Raw genomic sequence first — 24143 nt, 5'->3', positions numbered from 1 at the left:
GGAGAAAGAAACAAAAGAAACAAAGCAAAAGAAAAATAAAATAAAATAGCTATGCATGCGTAAAAGGTCAGCCAAAACAATAAAAACAGGACCGAAGAAACCATACCAAGTTTAGAACGACGGCAGTGCACTACAAAGTTCGAGGAAAGGTGGTGAATCGAACAAGATGCAGATAACCTCGATGAAAAATGGCGAACAGGAGGAGAGGTTGGCGTAAGTGTAGCAGCGAATAGGAAGAGTGATAAAGGCGTGGAAGAGATTAGGGTTACTTGCACAGCTGAGGCGAGATCGAAACGGAGTGATTTTTGCGATTTCTGCACATTAGGTTTCGATACGAAGCGACGCGAGCAATACACGAAGAAGAGCCGGGAGGAGGTGTGACGGAGCTTCGGTGTGACGAAAGTTCAGTGCGACGGCAGTGCAAGGTGGAGAGGCACCGTCGATGGAGCATTTGGAAGAGAGGGGGGTGTGGAGGCGTGGATAGGTGTCACGTGAAATGAGGAGACACGCTTAAAGCAATTGATTTGAGATTTGGCCACGCTTTTTTTCCATGCTTAAAAAGCGTAGCCATAGAGAGAAACAGGCTCGCTTTTAAAGCGTGGCAACATAATTTTGTTATTGGGACGTTTTAAAGTCGTGGCCGTTTCTTACTACTGTTTTCACACGCTTCAAAAGCGTGGAAAAAAATATTCAACTAAAAAGAAAATTACAAACTTGTCCCTTAGCTTGCTTCGAAATTCTAAGTTACAATAATTTACACATTACTCTTCCAAACTTGGTCTTCATTGTTACAATTACCCTAGGTCAATTCAGAAATCCCTCCATGAAGATGAATACCCACGATTAACCCTAACTAACCCTAACCCTGCCTTCATTGTGCCTCGCCGTACCCTAACAACACTCTGCGAAGAATGTCGTCAGTCGCCGGCGCTCGCAATGCCTCCGTCGAAGAACCCCTAACCCTCAAGCACACTGGGTCTCACCCTCCATCGTCAGTCTTCTCTCTTTTCTTGCTACTCTCACCCTCAAGCTCACTCAATCTCACCTCTCTCACGGCTGGTCTCGCCATCGACCTCTCTCTATCTCTCTACCTCTCTATCTCTCTATCCTCTCATTTTTTGGTTTGATATAAGATGCACTAACACACAACAATATTTAAAATTTTGCAGGGCACTGGTGAAAATAATTTCGCTCAAAATGGATGATCAGTAATCATGAAGTTTCATATTTTGTAATGAAGTGTACAGGAAATAGATAATGTAACCCATGTTGGAATTGTAATTCATGTATTAGGGAATTGCTAATGGAATTGTCATGACTTTGATTTTTGGTTTGTTGTTAGAGTATATGATCAAAAACTTTTTTTTGTGACAAGTTTATGAAGTAAGTATTAGTTGATTTAAAATTAGTAGCCATCCTTTATATTTTAAAATTATCTATGATTTTGCATGGTATTTATTAAAAAAGAGTGCTAATAGGTTACTGAACTAACTTATAGCCACGCTTTAAAAGAGTGGCTATATTGTACAGTACTAATCAACAGCCACGCTTTACAAGCGTAACCGTATGTCTCCCTATTGGCACGCTCTAAAAGCATAGTCGAATCTCCCTCTATTGGCACACTTTTAAAGCGTAGCCGTTTCTTATCCTATTGGCACGCTTTTAAAGCATGGCCATATTGTACAGTAAGCATCAATAGTGACGTTTTCAAAGCGTAGCTGTATCCCACGCTATTGGCACGCTTTTAAAGTGTAGCCATATGTATCAATATTGGCACGCTTTAAAAGCGTAGCCATACGTATCGATATTGGAACGCTTTTAAATGTGTAGCCATATCTTGATATTGGCACGCTTTAAAAGCGTAGCAAAAGCTGGCACATATGCCCACGCTTTTAAAGCGTGCCAATATTTTAAAGCGTGACAAAAAAAGCGTGGCTATAGGTCACCAAAGGCATGGCGATATGGCATCTGGCACCCTTACAAGTGTGACCCTTTCAAAAGTGTCCCAATAGCTCAAAAAGCGTGGCAAAAAGCTATCGCTACGCTTTTTCCAGCTTTTTGCCATGCTTTAAAAGTGTAGCAAAAAACGTGTTTTCTTGTAGTGTGGAACAAGAGATTCTATGAGTGGTAGAATATCCAGAATTGCAAGAAGGATAACGTAGGAGAAAGAAACAAAAGAAACAAAGCAAAAGAAAAATAAAACAAAATAGCTATGCATGCGTAAAAGGACAGTAAAAACAATAAAAATTGGACCACAGAAACCATACCAAGACTAGAACGACGGCAGCGCGCTGCAAAGTTCAAGGAAAGGTGGTGAATCGGACGAGATGCAGAAAAGCTCGATAAAAAATGGCGAACAGGAGGAGAGGTTGATGTCAGTGTAGCAGCAAATGAATAAGAAGAGTGATAAAGGCGTGAAAGAGATTAGGGTTACTTGCACAGCTGAGGCGAGATCGAAACGGAGCGATTTCTGCACATTAGGCTTCGATACGAAGCGACGCGAGCAATACACGAAGAAGAGCCGAGAGGGGGTGTGACGGAGCTTCAGTGTGACGGAAGTTCAATGCGACGGCAGTGCAAGGCGGAGAGGCGCCGCCGATGGAGCGTTTGGAAGAGAAGGGTGTGGAGGCACGGATAGGTATTATGTGAAATGAGGATACACGCTTAAAGCAAAACCCTTATTTCAATATTTTTGACGGAATATTTTAAATTACAGACAGATTTTCTGTCTATAATAATTTAATAAAATGCAGCGTTTTTATTCGTCTAATTACAGACGGATTTTCCATCGGTAACCATTTTCCACGAAAAAAAATTAATTTTTCCGACAAAATTATTGAAGGATTCTCTTTTCCGTCTGTAATTTATGCTAATTCATTTTTTTGTTTCCCAAAAAAAATTCTCGCAAATTCTGTCGAAAATATCCGTCTGTAATAACTAATTTTCTAGTGGTGAGTATTTGTGCTAAAAGCTAGAAATTGGTTTAAACCTTCGATCACTCATCATATATTTATATTTTTATGAACGTTCACATTATATATTAAGTGTTGGATTATACAGTTAGAATTAACTTGACACAAAAATCCAACTTTACCGCTAAGGTTGAATTGGAAATTTGCATTGTGCTAGGGATAAAAAAAAAGCTGCCAAAATATATATTCGCAGAAATTACTCGTAATAAAGGACTAAATAAAGACCTAAGAAATTTTCACAGGGCTGAGAATCAACTCTTGCAAATAAATGGAGATGGAGCAATGACATAAGTTCTTGCCTCCATGAAAATTCGTATAATTTTTAAGAATTTTGTTTTATTATTTTTTGTTAAATTGTTATGTTTTACCATATATATAAAATTTATTTTTAGTTTTGTAAGTTGGATTATGTTGGATTTTAATAGATTACGTTTAATTATATTAAATTTATTTTTTTTATAATTGTTATGTTTTTTTTTTCAAATCAAATAGAAACCTGGGATGAAAATAGAAAAAAGACGGAGACATTTTTTTTTAAAATTGAAATGGGACAGGAAAAAGGTATCTGCCTCTGCCCCATTAATAGTTATTGCCATCCCTAGTTTGTGTGTAGGACTAGTTTGGCTACATGCACAAATATGCAAGTGCTTGTAGGTACATTTTGGGGTTCATTATATTTGACTCTTCTTTTTCATGTCATTTATTTAGCTATGAATTAAGCCAATTAACCTTATTCTATTTTCAGAGAAGCTGTAAGGAACGAGAATAAATGCAAAGAAGTTGAAAATCGAATAGATCATAAATAATAAAGCAACATGAAGAAATAAGACAACATAGAAAAACATAACTAAATTAGACTAGAAGATGGGGAATTTCAGACTCCTGGCTCCGAGGAGTATCATGCATGCAAGTCTCAGTTTCCAAAGTTAGATCCAAAACGAGGAAAAGGCATGGTCAAGGTGGAAGAAGGCATATGAACCATGTGGTGCATGTGTGCACCTTGATGATAAACAGGAAATGACCCACGAAAGGGAATAAGATGATTTGACATGTTTGAGTAAGGACAGAAGTGACGAGGACCAAGGTCAATGGCTCCCATGTTAAACACTTTGTTCATTCTTGAGAGCATCCTCTCGCGCTTGTGAGCATTTTGATGTCCTCCCAAAGCTTGAGAACTCGCAAACTTCTTGTAACAGAATTTGCAAGGAAATAATCGTTGCTGCTTAGGGCGATTTTCCATATTGGAAGATGGTTCATCAACCCTTTCCAGGTTGAGGCTCAGAGTAAGCAACAACTCTGGATTATTATTATTATTATTATTATCCATGATAGGTTGCTCCTCCTCTAATTTGCGCTTAAGCATGTTTGACATTGTTTTGAAACTGCAAAGAAGATTGGTGTTTGTTGAGAATTTTTTGTGGTGTTTTGTGGAGTTGATAAGAGGGTATTTATAAATATTTGAATGCTTAGTAAAAGGAAATATATCTTGGAGAAATGCATTGTTTAGCTAGACTTAATAATACCAGAAACTTGATAGGGAGAGGATAAAATTTTGTTCAATAATAAGCCATGACGTGTCACAAAACATGGTGCGATTAATGTGTAGTAATTTTTTTCAACAGCGTTTCGATGTATGCAAAAAATAAAGTACTTATATATAATATATGTTAGAATATAAAATACATATTAAAATTAAGTTAAATAATATATGTGTTTATATAAAAAATATATATTAGTTAATTTGGTGACTAATTTTTGATATTATATAACAAAAAAAATATAGGTACATAATGAAAATATTAAACAATATGAATAATAGATATATTGAATGTTTATTTCACTAGGTGTACGGATAATTATTTTAATATTAAAATTTAGGTGAGTAATTTGGAAGTGTAGTGTATTTTTATTTGATTGATTATTATTTATGTTGTTCAAGATGATCATTATTTACCTAACACTCTCCTATATAATATTTTTTAATTGTTTTCAATCATTCTACGTATACATTAAAAATTAACTATTTTTATAAAATATATATTATACATTAAAAATAAATTAAATAACATGTATTTGCACATAAAAAATGTTACTTTTATTTGTTAAAGATGTTTTTTAATAATTAAAATTTAATATATATAATCAATTAAACCGTGTTATTTTTATTAAAATTAAATCAAACAAATAAATCAGACAAATTGATTTGGCCAAAAAATTAGTAAATCAATAAATCAGATAAATTAATTTGGCCAAAAAATCAGTAAACCAAACCTTGAACCAATCTTAAAAATTCTAAATCCTAACTCTATAACGACACAAAAAAAAGAAGGGTTATAATTTTGGGTTCTCAAAATATATATATAATATTAGTCATTTTTTATAATAGGGATATTGTAGTTATTTTTTATAAAAAAATATTAATTTAGATTGATTCAAGGTATAATTTACTAATTTTTTGGCCAAATCAATTTATCTGATCTAATTTTGACAAAAATAATATAATTTAATTAATTATATTATTATATTTTAATTACTAAAAAATATTTAAAAAATATTTTAAACGTTTTTATCTAAATAACTCTCAATATAAAAACACAAAAATTATATAAATTCGTAAATTCATAAATTAATTTTAAATTTAATTTTGTTCATACAATGTGTGTGTGTATATATATATATATATATATATATATATATATATATATATATATATATATATATATATATATATATATATATATATATATATATATATAGAGGTATACAATCATATAATTAGAAAAAAAAAAGCGTTTAACTATCATAACTACGTACTACCACAATTGTTCTAACATATAATATACGATGTAATTGGTAACACTAGAAAACTCTCTACCAATTCTATTTTGACATGTATCTTTTAAGGATACGTAGAAATGACAATATTCAAAATATATACATTGATAAATGTAGAGTTGGATCCTTCTTCAAATTACTCAAATATTTTATTTAAGGATGAGTCAGAGATTTCTTGACAGTATAATTTTCAATGCAATCATTATGGATATAAATTTTTATAAGTAGTAATATTATATAACTAACAAAAATTATTATTTTTTATCCATATTTGACTAATAAAAATATTTTCATACAAATTTTTAAATTTTAAATTCTAAAATCCTAATAATATAAAATAAGGTATTAATCTAAAGTATTAACTAACTAATATTGATAATAAAAGTGTTGATTCCTTAATATTTTTCTAATTTGATTATGTATAACACTCAATTATGATAATCATCATGACCTCAAAAAAAATAATGAGTAACAAATTGTTCTAATTTCATTTTATTTTTAAACCCATTGCCATTAGATGGTGTATAAAGTGCAAGTTCATTTAGATATAACAATGCTTGCTGTTTATTTTTTTGTTCTATCATTTTTTTTTTGCTGCATTAAAAATAATATAATAAAAGTTCACAGGAGTCAATTTTGTTACTGAGTGAATTATCATAAGGAAAAGTTTCTCATAGAATTCAACAATACAATCCTTATTTTGGCTTTTCATTCAGCAAATCTAAACACCCATCGGAGATTTTTTTTTTTTTAATTTTAAATTTGATCTTTTGAGAGAAAATCGCTTCCCATTCATATTTTATAGGGAACTACTCAAACAATCACGCTTAAAACGTTTTTTTTAATAATATTTTTTAGTAATTAAAATTCAATACATATATATAAGGATTAAACTGTGTTATTTTTGTCAAAATTAGATAAATAAATTGATTTAATTAAAAAATTGGTGAACCAAATTTTGAATCGGTCTAAATTGATTCATAGAATTAAGATTTAAGGTTTTCAAAATTAATATATATATATATATATATATAATAGAAATATTTTAGTTATTTTTTATAAAAAGTATTGTAGTTATTTTTTATAAAAAAAGAATATTAATTTAAACTGATTTAAAATTTAATTTATTAATTTTTTGATTAAATTAGTTTGTCCGATCTAATTATAACAAAAATAATATGATTTAATCAATTACATATATTAAATTTTAATTATTAAAAATAATTTTTAAAAGAGATGTTTTAAGTGTTTTTTTTTTTGAATGTCTCCCTATCTCCTCCTAACATGAGAGATGACTAACACTACTAAATACTCTCTTAAGACAATAAGACTATAGATATTGCAGTGATGGTAGGTAAAGAAATAAAGTAAAATGCTTGGTTCAAGGGATGAAATGAAAGGGATTATTCATTATTGGATAAAATATGATTCCATTTTTAACCCTCTAAATAATTATGACGGGTTATTACTATAAGAATCTTACCATGCATGAATGTGTGTATTATTTAATACTTCATTTCTTGTAATTCATAAAGAATGACTATTAATTTTAACGTCCAAAAAAAATTAACTATTATATATTTGTAAATAAATAATTAATTTATTTGTCTGCTTAAACAAATATAAAAGTTTAAATTTGAATTTGTATATAAAATAATTAATTAGTTGGCGACAAATTAATTTTTAAACTACTTAAAAAATGTTATGAAAAACTAAAACATTATATTATGTATAAATAATACATGTCTTATTTAACTTATTTTTTATGTATATTTTATATTTTAATATATTATATAGATTACTGATTTATTTAATAATTAATTGTTTGTGTACATGTAGTCTTGTTGTAAATTTAATTATATTTTAGATTAGTTCAAATAAGAGAATAGATTGTTACAAATTTGTTTCAGATTTTCATGTTATAAATGCCATTCATTGTCTTTCCTTTTAATGCTTATTCATTTTGAATAATTAGTTATGCATAATTATTTTTAACAAGTTGACCTAAAAAAAGGAAATCAACTATTTGAATGACCTAATTTTGGAAAAGTAAATTACAATTGTCAAATAAAGATAAATGCAATGTATCAAATTAATTTCCAATTTGTTAATTGCTATACTATTTTATTTGCGTTTTGGAAAGAAGTTAGAAGGTAATAATAGCAATATCAATAAGAAATATAGATAATAGATTGTTGAAAATTTACTTCAATTTCTCATGTAATAATTATCATTCATTGTTTTTCCTTTTAAAGTTTATGCATTTTGAAAAATTAGTCATGCTTGACTATTATTTTAAATTATAGGACATAGAAAAAGGAAAACTATATTTCAATATGAGCTAAGTTTAGAAAAACATATTATAATCCACAAATATGTGAAGAAAATTATAATCTAAAGAATGCAATGTATAGAGTTAATTTCAATTTCGTTAATTACTTCTTTTAAAACAATTCGTTAGTTACTATCTTAATTGATATGAACTTTTGAAAAAAATGATAGTTAACATGGATTAAACTATAAAAAATGTTCTAAAAAATTCAAACAAAAATAATCTTAAAAAAATTAAAATGACAAAAAATATCTTAAAAAATTTAAAAATTAAACAAAAAATAATCAAATATTATATATATTTTTCAGAATACTTTAAAGATTGGATTTCTGACCTTCTGCGAACATAACTAAAAAAAAAGTGTTCTTTTCATATTTGAAGTTTGATGATTTTATGCTTGGGGGATTTTTTAACAATTTTTTTGTAAATGATAAAAATTAAATTAAAAAATGAAAAATGAGTTTTAAAGAGTGAATTTTGCATCGTTTTTTTATGTATGTTATGAATAGTTATACTTAAATATTTTTATAAAATTTTGGATCAAATGAATAGAATTATTAATACAAAAGTTATTTACTATTTATAAAAATTATATTTTTTTTGCAATTTTAAATATTTTAGTGTTTTATCATTTTGAACTATGAAGTATTTTTATCAACGTCTGAATTTTTTAAATCTATTTTTTGTACTTTACTCCATAAAAGTATCACAGTAATCAATTTTCAATCCTTAGATATGTTTCCAGAATTCGGTTGCGATAACATTCCAAATCTTCTATATGCTAATTATTTCATTATGTTAGTAATATGTGTGATAAATAATAATAAACTAATTGTAAATTAGTTAGGGTTAATGAGCTATAACTCAAATGTCATAGTTTTTTTATTTTTATATAGAGAATTTGGATTCGAATTTCACTTCTAGTTTTAGAAAAAAAAATTATAAATTAGTTAGGAAGTAGATGTTGCCACTTTCTAAGGCTTTGTTTGAAGATAGAAAAGAAAATAGAAGAGAAAAAAAGAGGAAAAAAAATGAAAGAAGGAAAAATAAAAGAAAAAGTGAAGTTATTTGTATGTTGTTTGAATAAAGAGAAAATAGATGAAAAGAAAATAGAGAGAATTTTTTTTAATTTGGATAGAAAGAAAAATGAGAAAAAAAATCATAATGGTATAAAATTACATTAATATCTCTATAATAAATAAAGTATAAATATTTTTATTTATTTATATTTTATTGTATTTTATAATTATTTATCTAATACATGTATAATGTTTAAATATGAATCTTTATTATAATAATATATTAAAATTATTAAAATTAAATTTATATTGATAATTATATTAATAATAATATAACTATGGGTAACATTGTAAATACACAAAAGATAATTATTCTCTTCTTGTTTTTTTACTTATAATGGATGAAAAAAAAAATTTGGTGGAATCTAAACACATTTTTTTTCTTTCTATTTTCTTTGACACCCAAACAAAAAAAAAAAATAAAATAAAATTTTCTATTTATTTTTTTTCATCCTTTTTCTTTTTTTTTATTTTTCCTTAAACCAAATATAATGTAAGAGCTAAGGTTGTGTTTGAAATAAAAATTGAGACTAAAAGATTAAAATTGAGATGCATAGACTAAATTAAGTCTTTATATTGTGTTTCGTACAAAATTATAAAGGAAAAGCAACTACGAGTCTAGTTGTTATGCTGTAAGCAGTAAAAAGCTATTATAGATAGCTACTAGTGCTCAAAGAGATTTTCTTGGTAGTATACAGCTTATAAATAGTAGGTTTAATTACTTTGTCAGTTCTTATAGTTTCACCGAATTTTTAATTAGGTCTTTATATATTTTTTTAATTGATTCCCTATACTATATCAGATTTTGTAATTAAGTCCCTGCCGTGACAAAAAATATTGAAATTAATGGAATATTCTGTTAAACAAAATATATATGCCTAATATTCGACTGAATATTTTGTATAGTTTAGTAGAATATTTCATTAATTCCAACGTTTTTGTCACGGTGGGAACTTAATTACAAAATCTGATATTGTATGGGGACCCAATTGAAAAGAAAAAAAGTATAGGGATCTAATTGAAAATTCGATAAAATTATAAGGACCGGCAGAATAATTAAACCTAAATAGTATTGTCACTATGTTGTAAGATACATTCATTCAATTCACACAGTGTTTCTCTTTATTTTCTCTGTTTCTCTTCTGCTGCAAGTTACCACACTTGTAGTTCTTTTATTTTTCATTTTTTCCAAGATCCTTTCTTGGTATCAAAAGCCAAGTTATCTTGGTCCATCACTTCATCAAATTCTGCAGATTTTGGTATTTCTAAACCCCAATCTCTTTCATCCACAACATCACCTTCTACCTTTGTTTCCAAAAAATTTTAGAATCCCATCAGTAGCAAACTTGGCAAAAACAACCACAAAATTTGGCAACAACAAGCACTAGCTACCATCAGAGACTGGGACCAAGAGGATCAACTCCAACCTTCATCAGTACCATCTACATATGCTTTTGACAATGATAGAATTGCTGGCTTTGAAAGTCAAGCATACAAACAGTGGAGATAAGAAGACTATTTTACAACATTAGGACTACAATTTAGGAGTATTTTGCTGAATCCACTGCATATAAAATGGTTGGTTGCACGTTTGCACATCAAATTTGGACTACAATTTAGGAGTATTTTGCTGAATCCACTGCATATAAAATCAAACAATTCAAGTTTCAACTCAAACAAATCAAGAAAGCAGGTTTCACTACATCTGATTACATTACAAAATAAAGAAAATCACTGATCCTCTTTCTGCTTTAGGTGAACTAATCACTGCTAAAGAACACAAAGAAGCCATTCTTGAGGGAATACTATATGCTAATCACAATAGTGTCCTCTAAATCTAAGAATTTTACACTTAGTGAGTAGAAACTCTGCTACTCACTCATGAAGACATGCTGAAAAAATTTAGAAAGCTAAACACTATTCTTGCACAAGCAAATCTCACTCAATCCAACGACTCGCGGAGTTTAATCCAGCTAGCCATATACAGACAATATAGGAAACAAGACAATAAAAACAGCTTATACAAGTTTTGTTCTCTCAAATACAAGCCTCTAGGCAAAACAAAATACAAAAGTGAGAGATATATTCAAAATAAATCAAAAGACTCAAAAGAAGTATCCAGATCCTCCGCTTCTGTCACCAACCAGACAACTCACCGAGGTAGGTTGCGACCTGCATCTGAAAAACACAACAAAAAATATAGTATGAGAACCGGAGGTTATCAGTATGGTAATAGTGCCCAGAGATGTAGGATATAAGACCTCGGGATACCAAAGGCAATCCTAAACTCCATATCCATCATAAGAATTCAAGCTTAAAGCACTCTAAACAATAAAGCATAATATGTAAAACCTTAACAAAACTTAAAACCTTAGTATATCAAAAGGGTAATCTATTCTTAAGGGATTTTCTACTCCAACCAAACACTGCTGTCCCACAGCCTTCACCAACCTATCCTCCATGCGAACCCATTGCCATTGCCAACCTAACCTCCTCCAAACCAAACAAACACAGATAATACAAGCAAGGAAAACACAGGTAATATTCAAGTATGTAGCAAGTAACTCAAGAAGCAAGTAGGCATATTATACAAGTAGGCAAACTCAAGTAGTCAAAGCAAGAAAACATATATAAAATGCATATGATGAATGTCTGTCCTATTGGCTGTGATATCACATGTCGGTTACTGTGCCAAATCCGACAGCAAATCCGGTCAATAACTCCCGGATTAGTCTCTCTATTGCGCATATGGAGGAAAATTCCGAGGGAGAGTACCCTACCACCTTCTCCCTTCAGAGGGGAATATTTCGGGGGAGCGTGCCCTACCACCTTCCTCTAGTTGTCACATGATTCCATGGGTTAGTGCCTTACCACCTTGCAATCAGAGAGAAACCCATGCTCAGGAGGAAAAATCCGAGGAAGAGTGCCACACCACATTCTCCTTTCAAAAGGAAATATTCCGAGGGATGCGTGCCCTGCCACCTTCCTCTGGAGCAATCAAAATGAGTGAGAAGCTCAACGCCAAGCCTCACATCCGAACGTAGGCGGGATATTGTCACAGCCCCATACGACGGATAGCAATGCATATTATAATTACGAAATCAAACTCAGAGGCCACTCCTCATAGCACACTTTCACTCACTCTCATTCCATCAACCATACTCATCCATTTCCAAATCTTCAACTCATCACAACCATCACTTATTCATGACTTTCTATTCCGAAACTTGCTAGTTCGTTAATTTCTCAATTTCATCCACCATTCTTCTTTCGCACTACACCAAACTCATCCTCGGTACACCAGAAACCTAAGCCTTCATTCTCTAATCTTTAAGGGTAATCATTAACTAAAACCCTTCACCTATCTCTCATATCCCCAACTCAAAATTTAAGCCCAAGAGCCTTAAAATGGCGTTAAAGAAGCTTACAACCTTGTTGGGAAGGTGAAATAGTTGAAAATAAAGTTTAAAATTATGAAACAGGGCGTGTGCGTCCGCACAGGGGTGTGCGTGCGCACCCCAAGGAAGATTTTGAAAGTGTGCGTACGCACAGGGGTGTGCGTACGCACAGGGGTGTGCGTACGCACAGGTACTAAAGTTTATAGAGTCTGTTCACTCGCACAAGCTGTGCGAGTGCCCCTAACAGACGTCTCATCCCGACTTGTGCGTGCGCACAGGTCGTAATTCCTCATTGATGTGCGCGCGCACAAGCTGTGCTAGCACTGCTACCCGAGCCCTTTCCTCTGTTTGTGCGTACGCACAGGTCTGTGTGTCCGCACAGATTAAATTTTTCGCAGGGTTGTGCATGCGCACATATCAGAAAATCCGGAAATTCTGTAACTTTGCAGAATTTCAGATTTTTAACACCAACTTTGAATGATCATAACTTCCTCTACAAAATTCCAAATTTGGTAAACTTTATATCAAATTAAAGGGTTTTCAATAAGCTTTCATTCTAAAGAATTTCCAATCAATTTTGAAAATCAAGGAAAAAGTTATGATCAGACAAAATTCACAAAAAACCAACTTTTACCCAAAATCACAATTCCCACAATTTCTTTGTAAAACACAATCAAAACCAAACAACTCAATCCAAACTCCCCTTTTCATCAAAATCAACCCTCTATATCATATTACACCAAGCTTACCACATTTTTCTTCATCTTTCTCCATCCACGACATCAATATCAATATATTACATAATTCAAACCTCATTAACAATTTCCAGCTACATTACTAATTCATTAACATCAATATCATATATATCAATACATTTCACCTCTCAACTTCCCAAGTCATTATTCCTCATCATATCCTTATCAATCATTATTATCAAACTCAACAATCATCAAATCACCATAAATCATTATATACCATCATTCAACAATTCAACAAACATTCAAGTCCACGCCTATCCTATGGGTTACTAGCCTATGTGTCCATGAATATTATATACTACATAGAGAAAACCGAAACCATACCTTGGCCAATTTCCTTTATGAACCAAAACTCCAAGTTAGCATAATCAGTCTTCCAAATCCACTCCAACAAGCACCAATATGTTCCAAAAGCTTCCAAACTCACAACAAACAAGCTATATACACACCAAACACCACTAATCAAACTATGGCTCAACATAAATATAATCTCACAAAGGTTTCAAGAGCTCTTACCTTGTCCAACAGTTTTGGAAGCCAAAACCCAATGCTAAGCAAGGATTAAAGTGAACCTAAACATCTAAAATCACAAAAACTCACTTAATCAAAACCCTAGATTTTTGAAACATTGAAAAGAAGAACTGAGAAAGATTCGAGCTTTTCTTACCAGTTTCTTTGGTGGGTTTTGTAGAGCTCTTCACAAAGAATGCGTAGCCACTGACGACACGCAAATCAGAGAACCGTAGCTCAAGATATCGCGGATTGAATGGAGAAGTAAATAGTGCTCTTCTCTCTTCTCCTCTCCTCTTCTCAATTCTGTTGTGTGTGTGTTTAATGATGGATGGGTTCATTAATGAGCCCTTATATATGTTAAATTTGGGCCCAACTTGGGCCTGGTTCAACCCATTAGTATTTTTAGCTCGTTCAGCCCAACTTTTCGGCTGTTTTCACTGCTTCTCGTGCAGCACCGAGCAAACTTGAACCGGTTTGACTGCCGGTTCATGGTTTTTCATGGTTTTTCGCAGAAAATACATTTCTTGACTCAGAAAAGCCTATTGAGTTCAAAAATCATATTTAAATCCCTAAATTCTCATCCTAACTTTTCAGAATTTAATTTGGACATTTAAATGATTTTACCTGTGAAAAATCCGGTTCTTACATTGGGGTCGTGCGTATTGCATGCATTAGCACGCGTACGCATGGTTGAAATTTTGCGTGTCGCATACGCGAGTACTTATTCGCGTATGCGAGCATTGAAAAACAACAGCCTCCACTCGCGTCGCATACCACGTCCGTAAACGTAAGTCTGCAATTTCAACACTCTGACGTAAGCATGCCTCCTTCCACGTATGCGAGACCACTAGATAGTGCCCAGTGTCTGCGTCGCGTGGCACCTCTGCGTACGCAAGTGTTGCAAAATTTGCAAAATGCTGTTAAGTGTAAAAATCAATTTTTGAACCCAGTTTTTAAAACTTCATATCTTTTGTACAAAATTCATTTTTCAACCATTTTTGAATCGTTGGAAAGATCGATAAATGAATTTTCATAAAAATCCAATTTTGAAATATTTTCAACTCTGAGGATCGAGTTACAACCCGCCAAATTGGCTAAAAATCTATTTTTACAAAAAATATACATTTTCCAGTCCTTTCAATTATTGTTCACAAGCCAAATTTATTTTCACTCAACAATTTTACCATAAAATAACCCATTTCAAATTTTTGCACTCAACCAAATCTAAACCTACTCTAATTACATAATTCAACTCAAATTCCATCAATTTCACATCGTAATATTCAATTTCCGATTTCCTAGCAATCATTCCTATTTTCTACTCATTCATTATCAAATTTTCATTTGTTTCGGCCTAGCCCAACAAGGGTCTCGGATCCAACTGCGAGCCACCGATCCATCGGGTCACTCAACCCGAACCCAGGTGTGGCCCGTACGCCACCTTACACCATGCTAGGAAAACCTGGACAGCTAGCAGAAGCTTCCAAGTAGATGAGCCCAAGGAAAGGGGCCTGGTGCACGAAATTGTGTATGCCAATATTAATGGACTATTTCTCACAGCTTCGCACAACTAACTAGCAAGTGCACTGGGTCATCCAAGTAATACCTTACGTGAGTAAGGGTTGAATCCCACGGAGATTGTTGGTTTGAAGCAAGCTATGGTTATCTTATTATTCTTAGTTAGGATACCAACAACAGTGTTTTTTTTAGTTCAATTGTAAAAGGTGAAAGGGCATAAAATAAATAATTGTTACTCAATAATGGAGAATATGTTGGAGTTTTGGAGATGCTTTGTCTTCTGAATTTCTGTAACATAATGCTTCCTCACTTTCATAAATGCAAGGCTCCTTCCATGGCAAGATGTATGTAGGGTGTCACCATTGTCAATGGCTACTTCCCATCCTCTCAGTGAAAATGGTCCAAATGCTCTGTCACAGCACGGGTAATCATCTGTTGGTTCTCGATCATGTCGGAATAAGATCCATTGATCCTTTTGCGTCTATCACTACACCCAACACTCGCGAGTTTGAAGTTCGTCACAGTCATCCAATCCCAGAATCCTACTCGAAATATCACAGACAAGGTTTAGACCTTCCGGATCCTCATGAATGCTGCCAACAATTCTAGCTTATACCACGAAGATTCTGATTAAGGAATCTAAGAGATACTCATTCAATCTAATGTAGAAAGGAGATGGTTATCAGGCACACGTTCATGGATTGAGGAAGGTAATGGTGTCACGGATCATCACCTTCTTCATAGTGAAGCGCAAATGAACATCTTAGATAGGAACAAGCATGTTTGAATGGAAAACAGAAATAATTGCATTAATTCATCAAGACGCAGTAGAGCTCCTCACCCCCAACAATGGGGTTTAGAGACTCATGCCGTCAAAAGGTATAAAATTCAGATCTAAAAATATCATGAGATACAAAATAAATCTCTAAAAGTTGTTTAAATACTAAACTAGTAATCTAGGTTTACAGAAAATGAGTAAACTAGGATGGATAGTGCAGAAATCCACTTCTAGGGCCCACTTGGTGTGTGCTGGGGCTGAGACTTAAGCTTCTCACGTGCCTGGGCTGTTTCTGGAGTTGAACGCCAGGTTGTAACCTGTTTCTGGCATTGAACTCCAACTTGCAACTTGTTTCTGGCGCTGAACGCTAAACTGCAACATGGAACTGGTGTTGAACGCCAGTTTACATCGTCTATCTTTGCGCAAAGTATGGACTATTATATATTGCTGGAAAGCCTTAGATATTTACTTTCCAACCCAATTGAGAGCGCGCCAATTGGACTTCTGTAGCTCCAAAAAATCCATTCTGAGTATAGGGAGGTCAGAATCCAACAACATTCGCAGTCCTTTTTTCAGCCTAAATCAGATTTTTGCTCAGCTCCCTCAATTTCAGCCAGAAAATACCTGAAATTACAGAAAAACACAAAAACTCATAGTAAAGTCCAGAAATATGAATTTTACCTAAAAACTAATAAAATTATACTAAAAACTAACTAAAACATACTAAATTCTACATGAAATTACCCCCAAAAAGCGTATAAAATATCCTCTCATCACAACACCAAACTTAAACTGTTGCTTGTCCTCAAGCAACTAGATAAATAAAATAGGATAAAAAGAAATCAAGAAGCAATAATATCTCAGAGTTTTAAGTGAAGCTCAGATTCGAATTAGATGAGCGGGACTAGTAGCTTTTTGCTTCCGAACAGTTTTGGCATCTCACTTTATCCTTTGAAATTCAGAATGATTGACATCTATAGGAACTCAGAATTCAGATAGTATTATTGATTCTCCTAGTTTAGTATGTTGATTCTTGAACACAACTACTTTATGAGTCTTGGTCGTGGCCCTAAGCACTTTGTTTTCCAATATTACCACCGGATACATAAATGCCACAGACACATAACTGGGTGAACCTTTTCAGATTGTGACTTAGCTTTGCTAAAGTCCCCAATTAGAGGTGTCCAGAGTTCTTAAGCACACTCTTTTGCCTTAGATCACGACTTTAACCACTCAGTCTCAAGCTTTTTACTTGGACCTGCATGCCACAAGCACATGGTTAGGGACAGCTTAATTTAGCCGCTTAGGCCTGAATTTATTTCCTTGGGCTCTCCTATCCATTGATGCTCAAAGCCTTGGATCCTTTTCACCCTTGCCTTTTGGTTTAAAGGGCTATTGGCCTTTTTTTTTTCTTTATCCAATGATTCCTTGTTTTTTTCTGCTTTTTCTTGCTTCAAGAATCAATTTCATGATTTTTCAGATCATCAATAATATTTCTCTTGTTCATCATGCTTTCAAGAGCCAAAAATTTTAACATTCATGAAATTCAATATAAAAAATATGCGCTGTTTAAGCATTCATTTAGAAGACAAAAAGTATTGCCACCACATCTAAGTAATTAGAATTTTTTTTAAGAACTCGAAAAAAATATTGCCTCTTTATTCTAAAAATCTACTATTTTATTCATGTTTGATGATGATGAGAAAAATAAATTATAGCTTGATTGGAAATAAAATCAAAATAGATATACTAATTACTACTACTCCTATATAACTTCTAAGGTAAATCTATAAGATAACTATCATAGAGTAAAGCTAAGATTAAGACTCAACAACTTTTATTTTGGGAAGTGGATGTTCCTCTAGTCTGTGGGGTGCTTGATCCTTCAAGAGATAATTTCTGACGCTTCAGTTCCTTCAAGTCACGCCTTTGCTCCTCTTGTTCCCCAAGCAGTTTTCAAAGCATGCTATTTTGATTATTCTGTTCTTCCTTTATTTGGTCCATAGCTTCTTGCAACTTGGTAACCAATGCTTCAAGATGCTCCCAGTATTCAAATTGAGAAAATTCCGGGAGGAATTCCTGTGCTCTCCTCTTGATGGGTTCATCCTGCCCTTGTTATTTTTCCATTGATGTTTTGGTGATTGGTCGCTCAACTGAGATATACTCAGTTATTCCCATATTTACTCCAGCATCTTTACATAGCATAGATATTAAGCTAGGATAAGCCAATTTGACATCTTTGGAGTTCTTGTTGCAATTATGTAAAGTTCACATGAAATCAACTGATGAACTTCCACTTCTCTTCCTAACATAATGCAGTGGATCATCACTGCTCTTCTAACGGTGACCTCAGAGCAGTTGCTAGTGGGCAGTATATAACGCCCAATGAAGTCCAACCAGCCTCTGGCGACTGGTTTGAGATCTTCTCTGTTGAGTTGATTTAGGACGCCCTTGGTGCTGGTGGTCCACTGGCTCCAGGGAGGCATATGTCCTCTAGAATCTTGTCCAGGCCTTTATTTGTTCTCATCATTCTCCTATTAAAGGAGTCTGGGTCATCTTTCAGCTGGGGTAGCTTAAAGATCTCCCTGATTTTATCAGGGTGGATGTGAACAATCTTTCCTCTAACCAAGGTCCAATAGTCATAGAGAGCAGTTCCAGATATTCTCTGCCTGTCTGTTTGCCACATATTAGCGTAGAATTCCTGAACCATGTTTCTTCCCACCTTTGTCTCAGAATTAGCTAGGATTTCCCAGCTCCTGTTTCGAATTTGCTCTTGAATCTCTGGATATTCATCTTCTTTCAGATCAAATTTGACTTCCGGGATCACTGACCTTAGGCCCATTATTTTGTAGTAATGGTCTGAATGTTCTTTGGTTCAGAACTTCCCTTGATTCCAAAGTGGTTTTGGAATACTCTATTTCTTGCCTCTTGGTGTGGGTTGTTTTCCTTTAGGAGCCATGATCTTAGTGAATATGGTTTAGTGATCACGGATAATCACACCAAACTTAGAGGTTTGCTTGTCCTGAAGCAAAAAAAAGGAAAGAAGAGGGATAGAAGGAGAGCTAGTATCGAATGGTGGATGAGAGGAGGGAGGCCGAATGTGAATTTAAAGGGAGGGGTGGGTTTTCAAAAATTTTGAAGAAAGATAAGATAGAAGATATGATTTATAAAAGATAAATATGATAAGAAAAAGATATAATTTAAAATTAAAAAGTTGTGAATGATATTTGAAAAAGATAAATCTGAATTTTTATTTTGAAAAGATTTTAAAAGATAATTGAGTTTTTAAAAAAAATTGAAAAGGCGTTGGATGGGATTTGAAAAGGATTTTGTGTTCATGAATTAAGATACATTTGATATTTTTGAAAAAGGAATTTTAGAAATTAGGATTAAAATTTTTGGAATTGAAGGATGAGAGTTTGTAACATGTTTATGCAAGAAATCATGAATTGGAATATAAAAATTTTGAAAAATGTGAATTAAAAACAAAATTACCTCCTCCCCACAATCCTGGCGTTAAACGCCCAAACGCTGCATGTTTTGGGCGTTTAACGCCCACTTGCAGCTTCTCCTGGGCGTTCAACGCCCAGCTGTTGCTTCTAGCTGGCATTGAACGCCAGAAATTCCTTTGTCATTGGGCGTTTTTCTGAACGCCCGGGACGCTATAAATCTGGCGTTGAACGCCCAAAAGGTGCTTCTTTCTGGCGTTCAACACCCAGAAGATGCTTCTTTCTGGTGTTTAACGCCCAGATGGCTATCCTTACTGGCGTTGAATGCCCAGTAAGTGCTTCTTTTGGGCGTTCAGCGCCCAAAACAGCTCTTACTGGCTTTTTTTTCGCACCAGTGAGCTTCTTTTTGCTGTTTTGTCTTCTGAATCCTTCTGTAACTCTGTGAACTCAAGCAATTGCTATTTTACCTTGAAGATAATTGACATAAACCTGTAAAAATCAATTAACTAATAAATAAGCTTTGTAAATGACTGGGTTGTCTCCCAGCAAGTGCTTCTTTATTGTCTTTAGCTGGACTAATACTGAGCTTTAATCAAGTCTCAGTTTTGAGCATTCTTGCTCAAAATTGTTTTCAAGATAATGTTTAACTCTCTGTCCATTAACAATGAACTTTTTGTTAGAATCATTATCCTGAAACTCCACGTATCCATATGGTGACACACTTGTAATCACATTGGACCTCTCCACCGAGATTTCAATTTTCCGGGGAACAATCTGAACCTAGAATTAAATAGCAGAACTTTCTGCCCTGGCTCAAAGACTCTGGATGACAGTTTCTTATCATGCCATCTTTTTGCTTTCTCTTTGTAAATTTTTGCATTTTTGAAAGCATTGAGTCTGAATTTCTGTAGCTCATTTAGCTGGAGCAATCATTTTTCTCCAGCTAACTTGGCATCAAGGTTTAGGAATCTGGTAGCCCAATAGGCCTTATGTTCCAGTTCCACTGGCAAGTGACAGGCTTTTCTATACACAAGCTGGTGTGGAGAAGTTCCTATAGGAGTCTTGAATGCTGTTCTGTATGCCCAAAGAGCATCATCCAAGCTTCTTGCCCAATCCCTTCTACGGTTGATCACAGTCCGTTCCAGGATTCTTTTAAGTTCTCTATTAGAGACTTCAGCTTGCCTATTTGTCTATGGATGATATGGAGTGGCCACCCTGTGGCTAACTCCATACCGAACCAAAGCAGAGTAAAGCTGTTTATTACAGAAATGAGTGCCCCCATCATTGATTAGTACTCTAGGAATACCAAATCTGCTGAAGATGTGTTTCTGGAGGATTTTCAGCACTGTCTTAGTATCATTAGTGGGTGTTGCAATAGCTTCAACCCATTTGGATACATAATCCACTGCCACCAGAATATAAGTGTTTGAGTATGATGGTGGGAAAGGCCCCATGAAATCAATACCCCATACATCAAACAACTCAATCTCCAAGATCCCTTGTTGAGACATGGCATAACTGTGAGGCAAATTGCCAGATCTTTGGCAACTGTCACAATTAAGTGCAAACACTCGGGAGTCTTTATAGAGAGTAGGACAGTAGAAGCCACATTGGAGGACTATTATGGCTGTTCGCTCACTTTCAAAATGTCCTCCATACTGTGATCCATGGCAGTGCCAGAGGATCTTCTGTGCTTCTTCTTTAGGCACACATCTACGGATTACTCCATCTGCACATCTCTTGAAGAGATATGGTTCATCCCAAAGATAGTACTTTGCATCCGTGATCAACTTCTTTGTTTGCTGCCTACTATACTCTTTGGGTATGAATCTCACTGCCTTGTAGTTTGCAATATCTGCAAACCATGGCACTTCCTGGATGGCAAAGAGTTGCTCGTCCAGAAAGTTTTCAGAGATCTCAGTAAGAGGGAGGGACGCCCCTTCTACTGGTTCTATTCAGGACAGGTGATCTGCTACTTGATTCTATGTCCCTTTTCTGTCTCTTATTTCTATATCAAAATCTTGCAGAAGCAACACCCATCTAATGAGTCTGGGTTTTGAATTCTGCTTTGTGAGTAGATATTTAAGAGCAGCATGGTCAGTGTACACAATCACTTTTGATCCTACTAAATAAGATCTGAACTTGTCAATGGCGTAAACCACTACAAGTAACTCTTTTTTTGTGGTTGTGTAGTTCTTCTGTGTGTCATTTAAAACATGGGTAGCATAATAAATGACGTGCAGAAGCTTGTCATGCCTCTGTCCCAACACTGCACCAATGGCATGATCACTGGCATCACACATTAATTCAAATGGTAATGTCCTGTCTGGTGTAGAGATGACTGGTGCTGTGACCAGCTTAGCTTTCAGAGTTTCAAACGCCTGCAGACACTCATTATCAAAGATAAATGGCGTGTCAGCAGCTAGCAGATTACTTAGAGATTTTTCAATTTTTAAAAAATCTTTTATAAACCTCCTATAGAATCCTGCATGCCCTAGAAAGCTTCTGATTGCCTTGACATTGGCAGGTGGTTGTAATTTTTTAATTACCTCTACCTTAGCTTGATCTACCTCTATTCCCTTGTTCGAAAATTTGTGCCCAAGGACAATTCCTTCAGTCACCATAAAGTGACTGATGAGCGGATAATTTGTACGCTTTTTGGCATTGTTTTTAGTATGTTTTTAGTATGATCTAGTTAGTTTTTAGTATATTTTTATTAGTTTTTAGTTAAAATTCACTTTTCTGGACTTTACTATGAGTTTGTGTGTTTTTCTGTGATTTCAGGTATTTTCTGGCGGAAATTCAGGGACCTGAGCAAAAATCTGATTCAGAGACAGAAAAGGACTGCAGATGCTGTTGGATTCTGACCTCCCTGCACTCGAAGTGGATTTTCTAGAGCTACAGAAGCCCAATTGGCACGCTCTCAACGGCGTTGGAAAGTAGACATCCTGGGCTTTCCAGCAATATATGATAGTCTATACTTTGCTCAAGATTTGATGGCCCAAACCGGCGTTCAAAGTCACCCTCAGGAATTCCAGCGTTAAACGCCGGAACTGGCACAAGAATGGGAGTTAAACGCCCAAACTGGCACCAAAGCTGGCGTTTAACTCCAAGAAGAGTCTCTACATGAAAATGCTTCAATGCTCAGCCCAAGAACACACCAAGTGGGCCCGGAAGTGGATTTTTATGTCATTTACTCATCTCTGTACACCCTAGGTTACTAGTTTTCTATATATAGGACCTTTTACTATTGTATTGGAATCTTCGGACATCTAGTTCTTAGATCATTGGGAGGCTGGCCTCACGGCCATGCCTAGACCTTGTTCTTATGTATTTTTCAATGGTGGAGTTTCTACACACCATAGATTAAGGTGTGGAGCTCTGCTGTACCTCGAGTATTAATGCAATTACTATTGTTCTTCTATTCAATTCCGCTTGTTCTTGTTCTAAGATAGCACTTGTTCTTCAACTTGATGAATGTGATGATCCGTGACACTCATCATCATTCTCACCTATGAACGTGTGATTGACAACCACCTCCGTTCTACCTTAGATTGAGTGGATATCTCTTAGATTCCTGATACACGATGCATGGTTGATCGCCTGACAACCGAGCGCTCGCCTGACAACCGAGCCAGCCATTCCGTGAGATCAGAGTCTTCGTGGTATAGGCTAGAACTGATGGTGGCATTCAAGAGAATCCGGAAGGTCTAACCTTGTCTGTGGTATTCTGAGTAGGATTCAATGATTGAATGACTGTGACGTGCTTCAAACTCCTGAAGGCGGGGCGTTAGTGACAGACGCAAAAGAATCACTGGATTCTATTCCGGCCTGATTGAGAACCGACAGATGGATAGCCGTGCCGTGACAGGGTGCGTTGAACATTTCCACTGAGAGGATGGGAGGTAGCCACTGACAACGGTGAAACCCTTGCATAAGCTTGCCATGGAAAGGAGTAAGAAGGATTGGATGAAGACAGTAGGAAAGCAGAGAGACGGAAGGGACCAAGCATCTCCATTCGCTTATCTGAAATTCCCACCAATGAATTGCATAAGTATCTCTATCTTTATCTTTATGTTTTATTCGTATATCACCCATATCCATTTGAGTTTGCCTGACTAAGATTTACAAGGTGACCATAGCTTGCTTCATACCAACAATCTCTGTGGGATCGACCCTTACTCGCGTAAGGTTTATTACTTGGACGACCTAGTACACTTGCTGGTTAGTTGTGCGAAGTTGTAGTGATCACAATTTCGTCCACCAAGTTTTTGGCGCCGTTGCCGGGGATTGTTGAGTTTGGACAACTGACGGTTCATCTTATTGCTTAGCTTAGGTATTTTTCTTCAGAGTTCTTAAGAATGAATTCTAGTGTTTCAAGGTGATGTTCTTATCATCACCAAAGTTGATTGGTCTTCATCAATTTAGCTCTTGAATGCAATGTGCTGCTGAAGCTTGGCTAACCATGTCTAATTCTTTTAGACTGAAGCTTTAGACTAACATTGCATGAT

The 24143-nt window shown here is 34.4% G+C and overlaps 1 protein-coding gene across 1 annotated transcript; it reads right to left on the bottom strand.

The window, feature by feature from the left end:
- Positions 1-3885: 3885 nt before the first annotated feature.
- LOC112717277 (zinc finger protein 2) lies at positions 3886-4344 on the bottom strand. The gene has a single exon (XM_025769357.1). It carries the CDS (start codon positions 4342-4344, stop codon positions 3886-3888), a length of 459 nt encoding a protein of 152 aa, XP_025625142.1.
- Between the last annotated feature and the right edge of the window lie 19799 nt (positions 4345-24143).

This window comes from Arachis hypogaea, chromosome 10 (genome assembly GCF_003086295.3).
Source record: "Arachis hypogaea cultivar Tifrunner chromosome 10, arahy.Tifrunner.gnm2.J5K5, whole genome shotgun sequence".
NCBI classification, from domain to species: Eukaryota; Viridiplantae; Streptophyta; class Magnoliopsida; order Fabales; family Fabaceae; genus Arachis; species Arachis hypogaea.
Note: the sequence above shows the minus strand (reverse complement) of the source record. Positions and strands in the feature narration are given on the sequence as shown.

Coding starts and splice junctions, on each gene's coding strand:
- LOC112717277 (XM_025769357.1), bottom strand. CDS start 4,344: ATGTCAAACATGCTTAAGCGCAAATTAGAGGAGGAGCAACCTATCATG.